At 36.1% G+C, this 21,673-nt stretch overlaps 1 protein-coding gene across 1 annotated transcript; it reads left to right on the forward strand.

Annotated features, from left to right (window-relative positions):
• The first annotated feature begins 13,224 nt into the window (after positions 1 to 13,224).
• On the forward strand, positions 13,225 to 18,423 carry LOC138338373 (uncharacterized). Its single transcript, XM_069289329.1, has 8 exons — positions 13,225 to 13,593; positions 13,654 to 14,560; positions 14,651 to 14,802; positions 14,911 to 15,090; positions 15,234 to 15,473; positions 15,609 to 15,943; positions 16,057 to 16,363; positions 18,355 to 18,423. The coding sequence occupies exons 1-8, from the start codon at positions 13,225 to 13,227 to the stop codon at positions 18,421 to 18,423; spliced, it is 2,559 nt and encodes an 852-aa protein (XP_069145430.1).
• The last annotated feature ends 3,250 nt before the right edge of the window (positions 18,424 to 21,673 follow it).

Here is a 21,673-nt window from a genome sequence, read left to right on the forward strand (position 1 = left end):
TTTATAATTATAAAGTTAGTGGGTTAATGTTAATAATTCAATTACTTGGGGGTTAAAGGAGACAACTTGAACCTAAATGATGGGCTACTTTCATCATAAAGAGTTATATGATAATTAGGGTAAAAGAGAAAGAATTGGGAGAAAAAAAATAAAAAGAAAAAAAGAGAGAAACGAGCGAGAGAAAGAGAAGAACGCAGAGGAAAGCAAAGGTTTAGGGAAGATAGCTTGCTTGATCACGATTCTTCGGTGGAGGTAGGTTATGGTTTATGCTACCTCATAGTACACTCTAAATAGAGATTGATATGTATTGGGTAGTATTGTAAAGTCTTCTATATGCTTAATTGTGTGGTTGCATGATGTGATTATATAATTGTGATGAATTAGCATGATGAGACTGTTGAATCTTAAAACCTTAAAACCTCTCTATTAATGATGATGTCTGGACATAAAGGAAGATTGATGAACTAAAGTAATGAGATTAGGGGATCGGAGTGTCACGTTCCGACACCAGGATAGTAGAAGATCGGAGTGTCACGTTCCGACACCAGGATAGTAGAGGATCGGAGTGTCACGTTCCGACACCAGGATAGTAGAGGATCGGAGTGTCACGTTCCGACACCAGGATAGTAGAGGATCGGAGTGTCACGTTCCGACACCAGGATAGTAGAGGATCGGAGTGTCACGTTCCGACACCAGGATAATAAAGAGAATGAATATTACTATTTCCCAAATGAGTATGGTGTGGAGGCTTGAGTCCTCATAAATGTGCTTGGGGTTGTGGCCAATGGTTATGGTACTTGTTGTGTCATCTGTGGAGTATGTAGTTGATTTTATATTATTATTTGATATATATTGCTTTCTATTTTGAGTTGGCCGATGATACCTACTCAGTGCTAATTCAAGAGAGAAATGTGATTACTTATGCTTCAAGGCAATTAAAAGTGCATGAACGTAACTATCCGACCCATGATCTGGAGTTGGCTGCGGTTAAAGCAATGGAGACATTATCTATAAGGGGTAAAGTCTGAAGTTTACACGGATCATCGTAGCCTACAGTATGTCTTTACTCGGAAAGATTTGAACTTGAGACAGAGGAGATGGATGGAACTACTGAAGGACTAGGATATCACTATCTTGTATCATCCGGGAAAGGCTAATGTTGTGGTAGACGGCTTAAGTAGAAAGGCCGGGAGCATGGGAAGTCTATCCCACTTTCATGTTTCTAGACGTCCAATGGCTAGAGAGGTTCAGACTCTAGCTAACGACTTTATGAGGTTAGAAGTAAATGAGAAGGGAGGATTGTTGGCTTGTGTGGAGGCAAGATCATCTTTTCTTGACAAGATTAAGGGAAAGCAGTTTAATGATGAGAAATTGATTCGGATCCGAGATAAAGTGTTGCGAGGATAGGCTAAAGAAGCAACAATCGATGAGGAAGGTGTTTTGAGAATCAAGGGAAGGTTATGTGTACCCTGCGTTAATGGTTTGATCAACACTATTCTGACAGAGGCTCATAGTTCTGGATATTCTATACATCCTAGTGCAACCAAGATGTACCATGACCTAAAGCAACACTTTTGGTGGAGTAGAATGAAGCGCGACATTGTTGATTTTGTTGCTAAATGTCCAAATTGTCAGCAAGTAAAGTATGAACACCAGAGGCCCGTAGGAACAATTCAGAGAATGCCCATTCCTAAATGGAAGTGGGAGAGAATTGCAATGGACTTCGTGGTTGGTCTTCCAAAGACATTGGGGAAGTTTGACTCCATTTGGGTAATCGTTGATAGGTTAACTAAGTCTTCTCACTTCATTCTGGTCAAGGTGACTTACAATGCAGAGAAGTTAGCCAAACTTTACATCTTGGAAGTTGTTCGATTGCATGGGGTTCCACTCTCCATCATATCAGATAGAGGTACGCAGTTTACCTCTAAGTTTTGGAAAACATTGCATGCGGAATTGGGTACTAGGTTTGACCTTAGTACTGCGTTCCATCCTCAGACCGATGGTCAGTCTGAGCGAACGATTCATGTGTTGGAGGATATGCTTCGTGCATGTGTGATAGAATTTGGTGGTCATTGGGATAACTTCTTACCCTTAGCAGAGTTCTCATACAACAATAGCTATCACTCAAGTATTGATATGACCCCATTCAAAGCATTGTATGGGATTAGATGTAGGTCTCCCATTAGTTGGTTTGATGCATTTGAGGTTAGACCTTGGGGTACTAACCTTTTGAGGGATTCATTGGAGAAAGTAAAATCTATTCAAGAAAAGCTTCTAGCGGCTCAAAGTAGACAGAAAGAGTATGCAGATCGAAAGGTTAGAGACTTGGAGTTTATGGAGGGTGAGCAAGTCTTGCTGAAGGTTTCACCCATGAAAGGGGTGATGCGGTTTGGTAAAACAGGTAAACTAAGCCCAGTGTATATTGGTCCCTTTGTAGTACTTAAGCGAGTAGGAGAGGTGGCTTATGAGTTAGCCTTGCCTCCAGGGTTATCCGGAGTGCATCCGGTATTTCATGTATCTATGTTGAAAAGATACCACGGGGATGGAAACTACATTATTCGATGGGATTCAGTTCTGCTTGATGAGAATTTGACTTATGAGGAGGAGCCTATTGCCATTTTAGATAGAGAAATTCGCAAGTTGAGATCAAGAGAGATTGCATCCATCAAAGTTCAATGGAAGAATCGACCAGTTGAAGAGTCCACTTGGGAGAAGGAGGCTGATATGCAAGAAAGATACCCACACCTGTTTACAGATTCAGATACTTCTTTTCGCCCTTGTTTTTCTTCTTATGATCGTTCGAGGACGAACGATGGGTAAATTGGTATCTATTGTAACGACCTGTTTAGTCGTTTTGAGCAACAGATGTTATTTCTAGAAAACTGGCTGAGACGATGGATCCCACGACGCACCGTCATGGGCACGACGGACCGTCGAGGGGGTCTCGTTCCAAAACACTTAGAATTCTGAAATTTGGGTACTGAAATCAACTCACTAAACTTTGCGACGATATGGCAGGACGGACCATCGTGGGCACGACGGACCGTCACAGACTCTTCAAGGAAATTTAGTCTTTGAACTCTGTGACGGAGCAGCAGGACGGACCGTCGCAGGCACGACGGGCCATCACAGGCTGCGTAATCCCAAGCTGGGTCGGATTTCTTTAAATGTTTTAAGGGACGTTTTTGTCTATTCCTGCTTTAATTATAAAGTTAGTGGGTTAATGTTAATAAGTCTAATTTCTTGGGGGTTAAAAGAGGTAACCTTAAGTTAATTAGTGGGTTATTATTGTTATCTTTTATTCTAAATTATATGCTAATTAGGGTAAAAGAAAGAAGGGTTTGAATAAGAAAAATAGAAACGATCGAGAGAAGAGGGAAACAAAGAAGAACAAAGCTTTGGGAAATTGCTTGCTTGAATGAAAATCTTCGGTGAAGGTAGGTTATGGTTTTTATGCTATTCGTAGTAAACTCTTAATATCGAATGATATGTATTAGGTAGTGTTGTAAACCCTTCTATATGCTTAATTGTGTGCTTGCATGAATGTGATTATGTAATTGTGATAAAATAAGCCTTATGAGGCTATTTGAATCCAAAATCTTGAGAAATCCTAATCTACCTTGTTAATGATGATGCCTTCGTATGAAAGAAGGCTTGATGAACTAAAGTAATGAGATTGATGATTCCTTAGTATGAAAGAAGGCTTGATGAACTAAAGTAATGAGATTGATGATGCCTTAGTATGAAAGAAGGCTTTATGAATTGGCAGAAAGAGATTAGTGGATCGGGTGTTACGAACCGACACGTAAAATTAGGGGATCGGGTCTCACGAACTGACACGTAGAATTAGGGGATCGGGTGTCACGAACCGACACATAAAATTAGGGGATCGGGTGTCACGAATCGACACGTAGAATTAGGGGAACGGGTGTCACGAACCGACACGTAGAATTAGGGGATCGGAGTGTCACGTTTCGATACATAGTATTAGGGGATCGGAGTGTCACATTTCGACACCAGGATAATATGATAAGGATCGGAGTGTCACATACCGACACGAGAGGAATAAAGATAATGAATCTTGAAAGATGTTAATATACTCAACTTAATGAACCTATTTCCCAAATGAGTATGATATGGAGGCTTGAGTCCTCATGGGGGTACTTGACGTTAATTATCAAAGATTCTTGTACATGTTGTTGCTACAGATTGAGTATTGTAGTTGATTTATAATATGATCTGATATATACTGTTCTCTATTTTGAGTTGGCTGATGATACCTACTCAGTACTTGTGTTTGTACTGACCCCTACTTGTATGTTTCGTTCTTTGTTATTTGTGGAGTGCAGCAAACGTGCCGTCGTGTTCAACTCAACCGCAACTCTAGCCAGTCTTCATCACACCGGATTTCAGGGTGAGCTAATGCTTCTATCTTGGACTGGGTCTTCCTCTTCATGTCTTGATGCCTTGAAGTTCCGGCATGGACTAGTTGTTTATGTATTTTAACTTCTTAGATACTCTTAGATTTAGTAATTTGAAATAGATGTTATTGTGATGATGACTTCCAGATTTTGGGGGTAATAATAGTTGTTGAGTTTTTAGAAGTTATTGAATTGGTTTTTATTAATGAGTTTAAGTCTTCCGCATTACTTTCTGTTGATATTATATTGAAATGTTAAGGTTTAGATTGGTTGGTTCACTCACATAGGAGGGTAAGTGTGGGTGCCAGTCGCGACCCAATTTGGGTCGTGACAGTTAGATCCACCATTGTAGATAATTGGACAAACGATCTCGAATCGTCAATCTTATATTGTCGAGTATAAGAAATTGTTTAGAAATATGGATTCAATGTATCACGCAAAATTGATTGGATAAATAATGTTTTTGGTGAATCTCAAATCCGCCATTGTGGATAAGGTAGAACTGTTTCATCGTCAATTTTTTCCTTCCCAATTTTTAAGTTGTCGTTTTAAAAAAAATATTTAATTTTTTCATCTAAATCTTTTGATACATATGACTCCTTTTTTTAGTATGTTACCTTGTATATTTAATTCTGATAACGAAAATTTTTATGAAAATAGATCTAATCAATGAACCAATCTGTTAATCATGAAGAATTTGTGATCGAAGAAGTCAAAAAGAGGATGCATACTCGAGTGTGAAGTCTACTATTGAAAAATATTGCTCAAAAAAGAAGAAAATGTTGGATCCGTCGTAATACAATCTTCACTATCAAAAGATTCAGATCTACAATGCATCTCGTTTATTTTGATTTTTAAATTAGTCTTTGTCAGTGTTATTACTAATTTGATACATTACAACTATAACGTCCTAATCTTATGCAATGTATCATTTTCTAATCTTTCGGTATAATCCATCCAAGGTTATTAAGTGTCAATTTATTTCTGTGATTTTCAATTCTTCAAGCTTTCACTTAGTTGTTTATTCAAATGCATGGTACACTACAAAAAATTTAGTGTTATCATATTGCAATGTATCATCATTCAATTTATTTGTTTGATACATAAACCTTAAGATTATTTATTCAATGGTTACTACTAATGTAAGTCATGATACATTAGTAATAAATGACAGATGTGCATTGTAATTTTGTATCTATGAAATATAATATGGTCCTTATTGTGTATCTGAATATGAATTGTATATAAATGTATCGTCTTAATAAATTATATATGATCAACTATATTATATATGATACAAAAATATGAATATACAACCCATTTAACAGTAATAATTTTATACTTGATACATTCATAAGAACTATTCAACAATTAAATAAATTAAAATGGAGTTGTAACCATCAAATTTACGTATATGATACACAATTTAAACTACAATGTATATTAATTGTTTGTTTGATACATAGTTATAAAAAATGTATTTGATCTTGATTTAAGGCATATAAGTTAGGCATTATGTTTAACTATTTTAATATATGATACAATGTTATAATTACATTCCAATATATAATTTAGACTTCATATGAAATATTAACTATTTTAGAATATAATCATACACTATTATGTTTGTGAATGTGGTACGACTCAATATGTTATCTATAATAATGTATCTGATACAATAATATTGTGGAAAAGGGGTGTAAGTAAGATTTAATAAAGTGTTTTTATAAATGTATTACAATAAATAAGAATTAAGTTATCCATTAGATACATGAATGAATCAACAACTAACGACTAATTACAACTAAGTAACGTCCATTGTATTAGCATGAATGAGTCAACAACTAACAACAACTAATTAGTTAAAATTACATGAATGAATCAAGCAATCAAATTATCAATTACATTCCATTGTTAGGTGTCAAATGTATCAACAACTAATTACAACTACTCAGAAATTTTTTTTTTATGTGTATGCATGAATGAATATGATACTTAATTTTATGATATTTTTGTATCAGATTATATAAGACAAATATATAAGCAATTCAATGTGTAAATAACAACTAAATATATTGATAGTTAAACTCAAAATACACAAATTCTTTTAGAGAAACACTCTTAAACATAGTAGAAAAACTATATCAAAACAATAAAAACAAACACTCTAAAATTGGAGTTAATGTATCTTAACAACCATAACACTCTAAAAAGGTGTCTAACAAGTGATAGATAATTTATATTCAACATTAACCATATCCACTTGAGATGGTGTTGTGAATTGACTCTTAGGCTTTTGTGGATCTTCATATTCACTAAAATATTTTTCCTTGATATTTTCACTACCAAACTTTCATAAAGGGCTGCATATCGTGTACAAAGGCAATTTGATCAGAAATCATTGGATGAAATAAAGAATCCTCATTCCCTTCAAAATGCAGAAGATACATTATAATTCAAACAAAATCATACTAATATTTATAGGTTGTATCACTTGCTTATGCTTATCAATAGCCAAATTTTTGTATCTGATAATTAATAAAACTATATATAATGTATCTTAAGCATATACTGGTCAAGTTTTGACTGATAGACCATTTAACATGATGCTAATGTGTCGTATACACACTGACTAATAAAACTTTTGACTAATAAACCTTTGAACATTATTTTTGTATTAATGACATCACATCTTGTGATGGGTAACCAACTAAGCATATTACAATATTTGATAATTTCATATAATTACAACAACTACTCAAATAGTGAATAAAATTAATATTTATTGTATCAATTAAATAAACATAAATATTGATAAATTACAATATGAAACATAGATTTTTATCATGTAACGTTTTTTTATTGACTAACATAAATAAGTTTAAAATCAATAAAAGAAGATAAAAAAAATAACCTTATTTAAAAAAGGTCAATAAATTGCGGGAACCAATTTTCGAACTCTCTTTTGAATTTTAATTATCAACTTACACTTTAGAAGATGAAGAACAATATTGATTTACTATTCTCAATTGCTAATGAAAATCTTAGATCTGATTTTAGCCCATTTAGGATTGTCGAAAAATTAGAACCGTAGAATGAAAAAGATGAAAACTATATGTTTAGTAATTTGATATTGATTGACTGGAGAGAAAGAAATAATTTGAAATTAAAATTGGGATGAAGGATGTAATTGATTAAATTATGGGAGTGAAGGTTAAAGGTGTGAAATAAGGAGAGGTTAAAGGAGTGAAATTAGGAGAAGATAAATGTTGCTTTGAAAGTTTGAAATAATGTATCCAAGTTATTTGGAGTAATGGGGAAAAGAAGAGATTCTTGTAATATTTAAATTGGTAAGGAATAATACAAAATATTGTAAATAAAGATGTATATATAGGTAATTTTCCCATTAAACATTAACCTAGTTATATATATATTTGAACTATTTATAAAATTGAATACAAATTAAAATTACAATTTACATTTTTTACGTGTAAATGTAGATGGTTTATTCAATTTTAATATTCTTTATTGTCTTTTTAATTTTAAAAGTTGGCAGTTTATAGTTTTCAAATTGCAAAATGACATTTTGTAAGAGATCAGTTTACTAAGATGACAATTATTTATCATCAAATAATTTAAGTTGAAAAAAAGGTAATCTTGACAACAAAATTGTTCTCCTCATAACTAGTTAGAAGGCCATAAAAATAATATTGTCCCGATAATTATTATCATAACCCAATTGCATATAATTCAAAGGTATGGTTGAAAAAAAAGTTTTTTATTAAGTTTTAATACAAACACAAGATAAGGTGAGAAAAAATGAACCAAACACTTAGTAAAAGTAAGTGTTAATTACATAAATCTCATAATTCTAATATGAAATTACAATCTATCACTAATAAGTTTCTAATTATAACATCCCTTAAGAATTTAAAAAATCGAATATGTTAATATGTAGCTCAAATACATTAAATACTGACTCAAAACATATTAGTATAGCTCAGATACATTAAAAACTAGCCCGGATACATAAAAGGAAGCTGAGATACATTGAATACATACTGTGATACATTCATATTTAGCTCAAATACATTAAAACTAGTTCAGATACATAATATGTAGCTCAGATACATTAATATAAAGCTCGAATACATTAAATAAATAATAGATTTTGGAGATTATTAAAAGTAATAGGAGAGTAATGACACTAAGTGAAACAAAAGTTGTGTATTTCTGTAATTTGTTCTAAAAATAATTTCTGCATTAATAATTCATGCACTACTAATCGCTACATTACTAATCCCTGTATTATTAGTACCAAACGACTCCTTATAGTACTTGAATAGGGATAAAAATAGTCAAAACAAAATGTCTAAGTTAGATATATCGAAATGGACCTTTAAATTAATTTTTATGAATTTAAGCAAATACCCCTAAAAAAATAATTATAAATATATATCTCATAAAATTTGTAACCTAAAAAATAATTACTTTATAAACGTCATCCCTCCTCTCCCCTCCCCAAACATTTCACTAAACTAATTAAAAAAATCCTTAACGATCAACTTCTAAAGCAACAATTCCCCCGCCCCCTCAACAAATTAGAAAACACAATTTTGACCAATTCTCCCTTCTCCCCCAATTCTCCTTCTTTCGTCATCCACAACTCCCCTTCTTACTGTTAAAATCAACATAATGAGATTTGTAATTTAGTGCAATAGAACATCAACTTATTGCTGTACTAATTGTAGAAACAACTACTAATTTCAGAACTTTTCTAACACAAATATCAAATCATCTCAAAATTATTGTTATTTAAATTAACGAGACGTTCTATGAAATGCGGAAGAATTTTTGCAGTTGAAAATATCAAACAATATGGGCATCAAAGTTTACCTCGACTTGAAGAAGAAAAATCATGATGTTACTTCTTAGTTGTTGGTCATTGCCTACAACTGCACAACAATGGAAAGAAAGGACAAATTCTGCAGAAATATCTCAACAAAATACAAAGCTATTGATTTATGCAAAAATTACATGCTATGAAATTGATCTTTGTGCTATTGATCTTACGAAGATATGCCTTTCACAGAGATAATCATAGACATATCCAAGAAAAGAGTTCAAGTTTATCAAATCTACAAAAAAACACTCTTAGAGCTGTCAATATGGGCTAGTCAACCTCATTGGGCTAAGTTTTGACATTTTACGGACCAAGCCACAGAAACCCAATTTTATTGTGGGCCAGAAAGCAGTCGGCTCAACCTGTGAGCTACAGGCTTGCTCGGACACCGCACTTTTTTAAAAATTATATTTTTTATGATCATTAATTTAAATTATAAATTATAATTTAAAATATTATCATAAATATGGACAAAACAATATTAAATGATGTTAATGTTACTGCTTATTAATCAAATCCACAAATAAAATTATCCTTATAAAATATTTATTATGTTTTTTTCCAAAGTTATAGTATAAATATTTAAATAGAAATATTAACCTAACTGTGTTGAGTTTGGACTCTCTTTAATTTTAAATTTAAATATTATGTTAAATTTTTTAATTAATTTTTATCAGCCCACAAATCGACCCTACCGATATTTCTCAAGCCCCACAAATTAATAGACTTATTCAAATCGAGTTAAAAAATTCTTTTCTTAAATGAGCTCTAATAAATCTAAGCAAAATCCTATTAAATTCCAGATTAGGTCAGGCCGCCCCAATGTGCCTAGCCCATATAGACAACTCTAATCACTCTGGCTCAAGACATAAAGCGACATTCAGTTCATGAAGGATTTCCATATAGAACTCTGAGATCTTGTAAAAACATTATCACAACATAAAAATGGACGTGATAAAATGTAATGACCCAAAATCTCCTCTTTAGAGTTTTAAATATTTGTTTAACTTAAGTTAATTAATCGATAGTTTATGGGTTAATGTGATAATTTATTTAAAACCCTATACTATTTAACCTTTATTTAATAAAATATGTGGGTAAAACCTATCACAATTAGTAGTTAATAAATTTATAAAAGGAAAAGAAGAAAGGAGAAATTGGGAACGGAAGAAGGGTTGCCGACGGCTTCAGGTATGAACTTATGTGTTCATTTTTTTTCTTCTTACGTAGCATTAATTGCTCTTCTGCAGACGATTCCATCAATTGTTATACATATGCACATAACAATATTATATTATTATATCAATGGAAAAATGATAATTGAAACAAGGAATTTGGCAGTGGAATACGTATTGATGTTGGGTAGAAATATGATTGATTTATGTAAGTATAATCATTGTCCAATGATGACCCAACAATTGGATAATAATGCCTAATCATTGGACATGATTTTGGAGTGAATAATTTATTGAATTAATGTTTATAGATGAACATTAGAAATATGTTAATCTGCAAATTGTTTTGAGGCACATATGATATTAGTTAATTGTTTAGTTATCACATTATGATTCAAGTTTTGATATATTGGTATGTAATTTAAATATGATATGAATAAAATTTTGTGAGTACAATTTAAATTATGACGTTGGAAAAATTTGGGATGCAATCCTAAACTTGAATCTTGAAAAATATAATAGTTGAAATGATAGTTGGCATCAAGAATTACGAACTTGATTATAAATTTGGGGTAAAATTTTAAGTCAATATTAAACACACAAAAGTGTGAGTGTTGTTAGTTCTGAAACCTTATTGTGAATATATATACTTGCATAGATTGCATCGATTTGGAATCTCAACGGAAAGGGAAGACTCAAGTCCCAGAGTGATTATTCGAGTGGTTAAGGCCAGTGGATTTCTAAACTCTTGTTAAGCGTATGAAATTTGTGTATCTTCTTGTGTGATGTTGAGAATGATTTGGAGACTTGTTGCTTATTTGTTGGTGTTGTACTCCTTGTTGTAAATTGCGCTTTGGTATCAAAATGGTTATCTCCTCATTTTCATTTGAGCATGTCATTTGCATTGTATCTGAGACATGGTTGTGGTAAGAGGATGTACCATTTCGAGGGACGTATCGCGCGCCATGAAGGTTACTATTATTGAGGGTCGTGTCATGCGCCGCGATAGATGCATGGACAGATATGTCCCCCATGGGTCCCGGACTGAGAGGTAGCGGGTGTGTATCGTTAAGAAAAACATGCATCACGATATTTGACATTGAATCTCATGGCATTGCACACTTTATTATTGATGAGCTTGAACATGTGTTTTGGTGATCTTGTGATTGTTTCTCTGTGAAGCTTGTGACTGTTGAATATTGAGTTGTTATTGAGAATGTGTAAACTGATAGAGTGTGGTTATTGAGTGGTGTGTTTGGTAAACTGTTAGGTTGTAGCGTGGAGGTTTAGATCGGTCGTAAAGAGTACCCGTATTTTGTTCACTTAACTTGTGTTTAGAGGTTTGCTTGTTGGGAACCGCGTGGTTTGGTACTCACCCCTTGCTTCTACAAATTTTTGTAGGCTACGAGCCCGGATTTTTGTGATACCTTCCATTCTCTTCGTTTCCGAGGCGTCTTGTGGAGGATTGGGAGGTAGCTGCTTGTCATCTCAGCGAACTTTCCTACTCCAGTTTATGACTTTGTTTTTACTTGAAAGAGAACTTTATTTTAGACTTCTATTTTATTTCAATTCTAATATTTACATTAGAGGCTTGTTCACTTGACAACCTGATTTTGGGGATTGGATTAATATAAATTGGTTTCATAATAGGAATGGTTGTTGGATTGTCATTTACTTCCGCACTTTGTTAGATATTGGGTTTTTGGCTGACTTGTCTTGGTGGGATAAGACGAGTGCCATCACACCCATTTTTGGGTCATGACAAAATGGTATCAGAGCCCCAGGTTCATAGGTCTCACGTGTACACAAGCCGAGTCTACGTAGAGTCTCAAGGATCAGTACAGAGACGTTTGTACTCATCTCTGAGAGGCTATAAAGATTACTAGGAAACTTCCTTTTGTTCACTCTTTCTCTTCATGCGTAGTTACCTTCGTTAGTACTGATTTGTTGTATACTCTTTTGACAGATGATGAGGACTAGAAATAATGTTACTGATGGTAGAGGGGAGGCACTTCCCGAGGCAGTTGTTGAGGCCCCTGCTAGAGGTAGGGGTAGATCTCGAGCTAGAGGTCGTGCTAGTAGTACGACAGTACCCAAAAGTCGTGGACGTGGAGCAGCACCAGTGAGAGGTCATGATAGAGAGGTCTCTACAGAACCTCAAATTGATGGCAGAGAGGACCAGGTTCCTCCAGATCCTATAGTCACACCTTTGCTTCAGGATACACTATTGAGGGTGTTAAGTGTGCTAGAGGGCTTTTCACAGGGTGGTGGGGCGACTACAACACCAGATGACTCTCGTACTAGAGAGGGGGCTCAAACCCAAGAGCAGCAACAAGCTCCAGTTGTTCAGGATGCGGTGGGGCAACTACCAGTAGATCCCGCAGTTCAGAATGATGTTGCACTAGCAGTTGGGGGTCAAGTTGCATCAATGGTTGTTCTGACAGAGGATGAGCAGCGTAGTTATGAGAGATTTCGAAAGATGGACCCACCTCAATTTCAGTGTGGGAAGAGCGAGAACGCTCATGAGTTTCTAACTACCTGCCGAGAGTTACTAGAGGTGGTGGAATTAGTTGAGTCACATGGGGTTCCATATGCTACACTCCAGCTTCGTGGACCAGCGAGAGACTAATGGAGGACTTATTCGGGATGTTTGCCAGTTGGATCTCCTCCAGTGAATTGGGAGCAGTTTGCTAGTGCATTCCAAGATCGTTTTATCCCATGGAGCATGAGAGAGGAGAGTCGCTTGAGGTTTGAGAGTCTGAGACAGGATGGTTTATCGGTTACAGAGTATGAGGCGCGTTTTTGCCAGTTGTATAGGTATGCGTTGGCCATTATTACAAATGAGACAGAGAGGATCCGCATATTTGTGAGGGGATTGACTTTCTCTATCAGGTCAGCTGTGTTTCGGGCATCTAGGGAGGGGGATTCTTTCCAGTCCATTATGAGCACCGCCAAAGAGGCGGAATTGATGGAGAGAGAGGAGTTTGGGGACCCTAAAAGAGCTCGTATATCAGGTCACTTTCATGGTGCCTCATCTGGAGGTAGGGGATCACAGAGAGTGAGGGGTTCTTTTCAGCAGCGGGGACCTATTCATGTATCTATACCGACATTTAAGGGTGGCTAGACATCTAGGGGTTCTTATGGCCCGGTTCAGGGCTCGTACGGTTCACAGCAGCGACCTACAGGGCTAGGCAATTATAGTGGGTTTTTAGGGTCCACACAGCAGTTCCCAGGTCAGAGATTTTGTTTTACTTGTGAAGATCCCGATCATCTAATGCGGCAGTGTACTTCTCAAAGGGGTCATGGTGGTCCTCGACCTGATTCTTCATTCCAGACTAGACCACCAACTCCACATGGTAGAGGTCGTGGCAGAGTTCAGTCAGGTATAGGTGATAGAGTTTCTAGTAGTGGTGTTGCAGCTCAGCAGAGTGGGGGTAGAGGTACCACCCAGGCTGGAGGTAGACGAGGAGCCCACTGTTATGCTTTCCCCAGGAGACCTGAGGCGGAGACCTCTGATGCTGTTATTACAGGTATCATCCTAGTATGCCATCAACCTGCTTTTGTGTTGCTTGATCCAGGTTCTACATTTTCTTATGTGTCTACGTATTTTGGCGCTAAATTTGATATGATATGTGATAGCATGACTGTACCTATTCATGTTTCTACACCCGTGGGTAAGACCTTAGTGGGGGATCGAGTGGATCGATCCTGTCTTGTTTCTTTGGCTGGGTATGATACTTGGGTAGATTTAATCATTCTGGGGATGGTAGACTTTGATGTTATCTTTGGTATGGATTGGCTTTCTCCTTATCACGTTGTCCTTGATTGTAATGTTAAGACTCTGACTTTAGCAATGCCTGGTGTTCCAAGGGTTGAGTGGAAGAGTGTTAGTGGTTCTTATCCTAGCAAGGTTATCTCTTTCATTCGTGCTCAGAGAATGGTGAAGAGGGGGTGTTTGTCTTACTTAGTTTTTATTCGAGATACTAATATTGAATTACCTCCCATGGACTCTGTTCCAGTGGTTCAGGAGTTTCTCGATGTATTTCCTTCTGATCTTCTAGGTGTTCCTCCCGATAGGGATATCGATTTTTCTATTGATTTGGGGTCGGGCACTAAGCCTATTTCTATCCCTCCATACCGTATGGCTCCAGCAGAGTTGAAAGAATTGAAGGATCAGTTGCAGGATTTATTGAGTAAGGGTTTTATTCTCCCTAATGTGTCACTTTGGGGTGCTCCTGTATTGTTTGTGAAGAAGAAGGATGGGACTATGAGAATGTGTATTGATTACAAACAGTTGAACAAGGTAACATTGAAGAATAAGTATCCTTTTCCGCGTATTGATGACTTATTTGATCAGTTACAGGGAGGATCATTGTTCTCTAAGATTGATTTGAGGTCTGGGTATCATCAGTTGAAGATTAGGGCATCAGATATCCTTAAGACAGCTTTTCGGACCCGGTATGGTCATAATGAATTCCTAGTGATGTCTTTCGGATTGACTAATGCCCCTGCAGCATTCATGGAGTTGATGAATGGGGTGTTTCGACCATACCTTGATTCTTTTGTTATTGTTTTCATTGATGACATCTTGGTTCCTCAAAGACCGAGGAGGACCATGTCCGACACTTGAGGATTGTACTTCTGAGGTTGAGAGAAGAGAAGTTGTATGCCAAGTTCTCAAAGTGTGAGTTCTGGCTTACTTCTGTGACATTCTTGGGACACGTGGTGTCCAAGGAGGGTATTAGAGTAGATCCTGCCAAGATTGAGGTAGTTAGAGGCTGGACGCGACCTACTTCACCTACTGAGATCAGGAGTTTTGTGGGATTGGCAGGCTATTATCGACAATTTATTCAGAGTTTCTCTACTATTGCAGCTCCATTGACTAGATTGACTCGACAGGATGTGGGTTTTCAATGGTCTGATGAGTGTGAGGAGATCTTTCAAAAGCTCAAGACTTTGTTGAGTTCTGCTCCTGTGTTGACTCTACCTGAGGAAGGTGTAGACTTTACTGTGTATTGTGATGCTTCAGGAGTTGGTTTGGGTGGTGTGTTGATGCAGAAGGGGAAAGTGATTGCTTATGCTTCTAGGCAATTGAAGTCCCATGAGAAGAACTACCCTACTCATGATCTGGAGTTGGCGGCTGTGGTATTTGTACTTAAGTTATGGCGTCATTATTTGTGTGGAGTTTATTGTGAGATCTTCACTGATCATCGGAGTCTTCAGTATATCTTTAGCCAGAGGGATTTGAACTTGAGGCAACGGAGATGGCTTGAGTTGCTGAAGGACAATGATATGACCATTCTGTATCATCCAGGGAAGGCCAATGTTGTGGCCGATGCTCTGAGTAGGAAAACTCCTAGCATGGGGAATCTTGCAGCGCTTAGTATTGAGGAGAGACCATTGGCTAGAGAGGTGCAGATATTAGCTAACAGTCTTGTCCGCTTGCAGATTTCAGAAGAGAGTGATGGGATGATTGCTTTTATTGAGGCTCGGCCTTCTTTAGTCGAGCAAATCCGTGCACACCAGTTTGATGATGAAAAATAATGTCTCATTCAAGACAAAGGATTGAGAGGGAAGCTAAGGAGGTTGTCCTTGATTCTGATGGTGTCTTGCGGATCGGAGGCAGAATTCGTGTGCCTAGGACAGGCGATTTCATTAGATTGATTCTTGAGGAGGCCCATTGTTCTCGGTATTCCATCCATCCGGGAGCGGCAAAGATGTATCATGATCTAAGTCAGCATTACTTGTGGTATGGGATGAAGAGAGATATTTCAGACTTTGTTTCGAGGTGTTTGACTTGCCAGCAGGTCAAGTGTGAGCACCAGCGTCCCGTGGGTGTATCTCAAAGGATGCCTATTCCACTTGTAAGTGGGAGCGGATTACTATGGACTTTGTTGTGGGTTTGCCTACCACAGTGGGTGGTTATGACTCTATTTGGGTTGTTGTTGATAGGCAGACCAAGTCTGCCCACTTCATCCCGGTTCGGGTGAAGTATACATCAGAAAAGTTAGCCGAGCTATATATCAGTCAGATTGTGCGACTACATGGAGTTCCTGTTTCTATCATATCAGATCGAGGTTCACTAGTTACTTCTCACTTCTGGAAGGCATTACAACATGGTCTGGGTACTCAGTTAGATATGAGTATGGCATTTCACCCTCAGACAGATGGTCAATCTGAGCAGATCATTCAGGTATTGGAAGATATGCTTCAAGAGTGTGTGATCGATTTTGGTGCAAGATGGGATCGACATTTACCCTTAGCGAAGTTTGCCTATAATAACAGTTATCACTCTAGTATCCAAATGGCCCCATTTGATGCATTGTATGGTAGACGGTGTAGATCTCCGATTGGTTGGTTTGATTCGGCGGAGATGGACTCTTTGGATACAGACTTGCTTAGAGATGCTATGGAACAAGTCCGTATGATTCAGTATAGACTGTTGATAGCCCAGAGTCGACAGAAGAATTATGCAGACCGGAGAGTTAGAGCCTTAGTGTTTATGGAGGGTGATCATGTTTGGCTCCGAGTATCACCCATGAAGGGTGTGATGAGGTTTGGACAAAAGGGCAAGCTTAGCCCTAGGTTCATTGGACCTTTTGAGATTTTGAGCCGAGTGGGAGAGGTGGCCTATAAGTTGGCCTTTCCACCAAGTTTGTCGGCAATTCATCATGTTTTCCATGTCTATATGCTTCGGAAGTATATGCCGGATGAATCTCATGTGCTTTCACTTGACTCCGTGGAGTTGGGTCCAGACTTGACATTTGAAGAGGAGCCTATAGCTATTTTGGATAGGCAGGTTCGAAAGCTTAGGACCAAGGAGATTGCTTCAGTGAAGGTACAATGAAAGCACCGATCAGTGGGAGAAGCAACTTGAGAGATTGAGTCAGACATGCGTGCCAGATATCCTCAACTTTTTGAAGCTTTAGGTACTTTCTTTTACTCTATGTTCGAGGACGAACATGGTTTTTAGTGGTGGATAATGTAATGACCCAAAAGCTCCTCTTTAGAGTTTTGAATATTTGTTTAACTTAAGTTAATTAATCAATAGTTTATGGGCTAAAATGATAATTTATTTAAGACCCTATACTATTTAATCTTTATTTAATAAAATATGTGGGTAAAACCTATCACAATTAGTACTTCATAAATTCATAAAAGGAAAAGAAGAAAGGAGAAATTGGGAACGGAAGAAGGGTTGCCGACGGCTTCAGGTATGAACTAAAGTGTTCATTTTTTTCTTCTTACGTAGCATTAATTGCTCTTCTGTAGACGATTCCATCAATTGTTATACATATGCACATAGCAATATTATATTATTATATGAATGGAAAAATGAGAATTGAAACAAGGAATTTCGCAGTGGCATACGTATTGATGTTGGGTAGGAATATGATTGATTTATATAAGTCTAATCATTGTCCAATGATGACCCAATAATTGGATAAAAATGCCCAATCATTGAACATGATTGTGGAGTGAATAATTTATTGAATTAATGTTTATAGATGAACATTAGAAATATGTTAATCTGTAAATTGTTTTGAGGCACATATGATATTAGTTAATTGTTTAGTTATCACATTATGGTTCAAGTTTTGATATATTGATATCTAATTTAAATATTAGATGAATAAAATTTTGTGAGTACATTTAAATTATGACGTTGGAAAAATTTGGGATGCAATCCTAAACTTGAAACTTGAAAAATATAATAGTTGAAATGATAGTTGGCATCATGAAATTACGAACTTGATTATAAATTTGGGGTGAAATTTTAAGTCAAGATTAAACACACAAAAGTGTGAGTGTTATTAGTTCTGAAACCTTATTGTGAATATATATACTTGCATAGATTGCATCGATTTGGAAGCTCAACGGAAAGGGAAGGCTCAAGTCCCAGAGTGATTATTCGAGTGGTTAAGACAAGTGGATTTCTAAACTCTTGTTAACCGTATGAAATTCGTGTATCTTCTTGTGTGATGTTGAGAATGATTTGGAGACTTGTTGCATATTTGTTTGTGTTGTACTCCTTGTTGTAAATTGCGCTTTGGTATCAAAATGGTTATCTCCTCATTTTCATTTGAGCATGTCATTTGCATTGTATCTGACACATGGTTGTGGTAAGAGGGTGTACCATTTCGAGGGACGTATCGCGCACCGCGAAGGTTACTATTATCGAGGATCGTGTCGTGCGCCGCGACAGATGCATGGACAGATATGTCCTCCATGGGTCCCGGACTGAGAGACAGCGGGTGAGTATCATTAAGAAAGACATGCATCACGATATTTGATATTGCATCTCATGGCATTGCACACTTTATTATTGATGAGCTTGAACATGTGTTTTGCTGATCTTGTGATTGTTTCTCTTTGAAGCTTGTGACTGTTGAATATTGAGTTGTTATTGAGAATGTGTAAACTGATAGAGTGTGGTTATTGAGTGGTGTGTTTGGTAAACTATTAGGTTGTAGCATGAAGGTTTAGATAGGGCGTAAGGAGTACCCGTATTTTGTTCACTTAACTTGTGTTTAGAGGTTTGCTTGTTGGGTACCGCGTGGTTTGGTACCCACCCCTTGCTTCTACAAATTTTTGTAGGTTACGAGCTCGGATTTTTGTGATGCCTTCCATTCTCTTCGTTTCTGAGGCGTGTTGTGGAGGATTGTGATGTAGCTTCTTGTCATCTCAGCGAACTTTCCTACTCCAGTTTATGACTTTGTTTTTACTTGAAAGACAACATCATTTTAGACTTCTATTTTATTTCATTCTAATATTTACATTAGAGGCTTGTGCATGTGACAACCTAATTTTGGGGATTGGATTAATATAACTTGGTTTCATAATAGGAATTGTTGTTGGATTGTCATTTACTTCCGCACTTTGTTAGATATTGGGTTTTAGGCTGACTTGTCTTGGTGGGATATGACGAGTGCCATCACACCCATTTTTGGGTCGTGGCATAAAACTTGTCTTTTTTCACATGGACAAGTCAACCACAACCGAATAGAAACAAAAGAAAAATGAAAAAAGTAAAAAAAAAACAAGATAAAGCGAAAAACTTATTATTCTATTAAAAACTCCAAAATCTAATTGTCACATGTACAGACTACTAAATATATAAGTGTGGAATTAAGAAATAAATACAAGTCTTAAAATTTATTTCTCAAATAAAACAAAGTGTAAGGAAAGGAAAAAGTGGGTTTGCCAAATAAAAAACAACTATATCTTCATGTCCTTGACGAGCCTCGAGATCAAGAGAAGGAGAAAGAGATTACATGGGTGTTGACACCCAATTTTGACCGACCTTTGACCATTTTTAGGAATACTATTCGATTAAATACGTATTTTAATTTTAGAATTTTTAATCGACTTTGCTTGAAAATTATATATTTTAGTATGTTTTACTCTATAAAATTATCGCAAATATTATTAAAATATTTTAAAATTACTAATGAATTCCAAATATTTTAAAGTTTAAATGATTTTTCAATTATGTAAAAATATTTTAATATATGTAGTATTTTAATTAAATAGTAATTCCTACACTTTCCTTAAATTTTAAATTCTAGCCTATTCTATCATAATTTCTTTCAATTCTGGCCACTTCAATTAAAATTTTATTACAATCATAGCCACTCTTTCATTTCAATTTTAGCCACTTTAATTGCAATTTTAGCCATTCTATATATTTGTCAATCTAATTTCAAAACATCAACTTTTAATCTTATCCGTCCATCTTAAAATAAATTCAAAATCGAATCCTAGCCCTTTATCTCTTATCAAATTCTACGGTCAAGATTTAACCTCCTATTCTTCCTAAATTCTAATACCCTAAATGACATAAAAAAACTCACTCTCTCTTCCTCCACTCCCTCTCTCCAGCCGCCTCTCTCTCTCCCCCCATTCTTTCCGGCGAGCTTCCCTTCTCCATAGCCGTCGCTCCTCTTCCTCTCTCTCCATGCTCCAACCCCCTCTTTCTCTCCTCTTCTCCCTCTAGTCTTGATCTTCCCTCTTCCCGACGAGGAAGCTGTTGTGGCCAGCAGCTGGACAGCAGCAGAGGAGAGCAGCAGCAGCCAGAGACAGCAGCTGCTGGCAGCCGCCGCCCCTCTCCCCTCTTCTTCCCCCCGTTTTCCAGCAGTCAGCCCCTCTCCTCTCTTCCTCTCTTCCCCCGTTTCTCCCCCTTTTCTCCTTCCACTGTTCTCTTCTTCTTCTTTTGCAGGGAGAAGCAGCAACAAAGCAGCGAACTCCAACGAGAGCTTTTGGAAAATCAAGTTTTTGTGAAAAGATGGATCTTTAAAAGATCCATCCGGGTACATTTCTTTTAATTTTACTATCTCATCTTTTTATGATACTTGTTTTTCTTTCATTTATAATTTGGCTGGGATTTTAGAATATAAATGTTGTTATGAATTTCATGAAAACTTACTGATTAGATCTTAAGATTTTGAATTTAATCGTTTATGGGTTGTTAGTTCGTAAAATTAGAGTTCTTTAGATTAATTGCAGGCACATATAGTTCTTAACATTTCCCTTTTAATAATATGGTCACCATTTGCTAGTGACAAAATTGTGACTTTGAGATCAATTGTATGTATTAAAAGTATTCGTTTCTTATTCGAATATGAGCTAGATTCTTGACTTATTCTGTTTGCTAACATTGTTCCTTGATAATTGGTATAGATTGCTTATATATTGTGTGACATATTGTTTATTTCCTCTTGATGTAATGAAATAATAATAATTGGTGAACCATTTTACCCCACTCTTTTCCCTCTCTCTTGCTTGTTTAATTGAAAATTGATTAATCGATGCTAAGATAATTTTATCACCATATATGAATTCGGACAAATCTTATGTGTTGGTGAGATAATTGTGCCTACTATTTTATTTATTAGTGTTAATTGATTGTAATTACCTTTGTTAGAGTTGATTGGATTCATACTTGTTTTATTTTTGATAACATTATATTTTTTCTAGGTTAATATAAAAATAAATAAATAATTTTGTTGATTTAGTTTCTCTCTTTTAATAAGGAAAATGTTATATCAATTGATTCACATATTCCTTAATTAAAACTTGACAGATTTCCTACTTGTTTATTTTGGTAAAATTTAATTTAGAATAAAGTTGTTTTTGACTCCTCTTTATTAAAAAGAAAAAATAATATTTTGGTT

This window comes from Solanum lycopersicum, chromosome 9 (assembly GCF_036512215.1).
Source record: "Solanum lycopersicum chromosome 9, SLM_r2.1".
Lineage (NCBI taxonomy): Eukaryota > Viridiplantae > Streptophyta > Magnoliopsida > Solanales > Solanaceae > Solanum > Solanum lycopersicum.

Excerpts from the sequence above, each read along its gene's own strand:
- LOC138338373 (XM_069289329.1), top strand. The coding sequence starts at position 13,225 with ATGAGAGAGGAGAGTCGCTTGAGGTTTGAGAGTCTGAGACAGGATGGT. Across the intron at positions 15,944-16,056 it reads GCTAACAGTCTTGTCCGCTT|ACAAAGGATTGAGAGGGAAG; the intron begins GCAGATTTCAGA and ends GTCTCATTCAAG. Across the intron at positions 16,364-18,354 it reads AAAGGATGCCTATTCCACTT|ATTGCATCGATTTGGAAGCT; the intron begins GTAAGTGGGAGC and ends ATACTTGCATAG.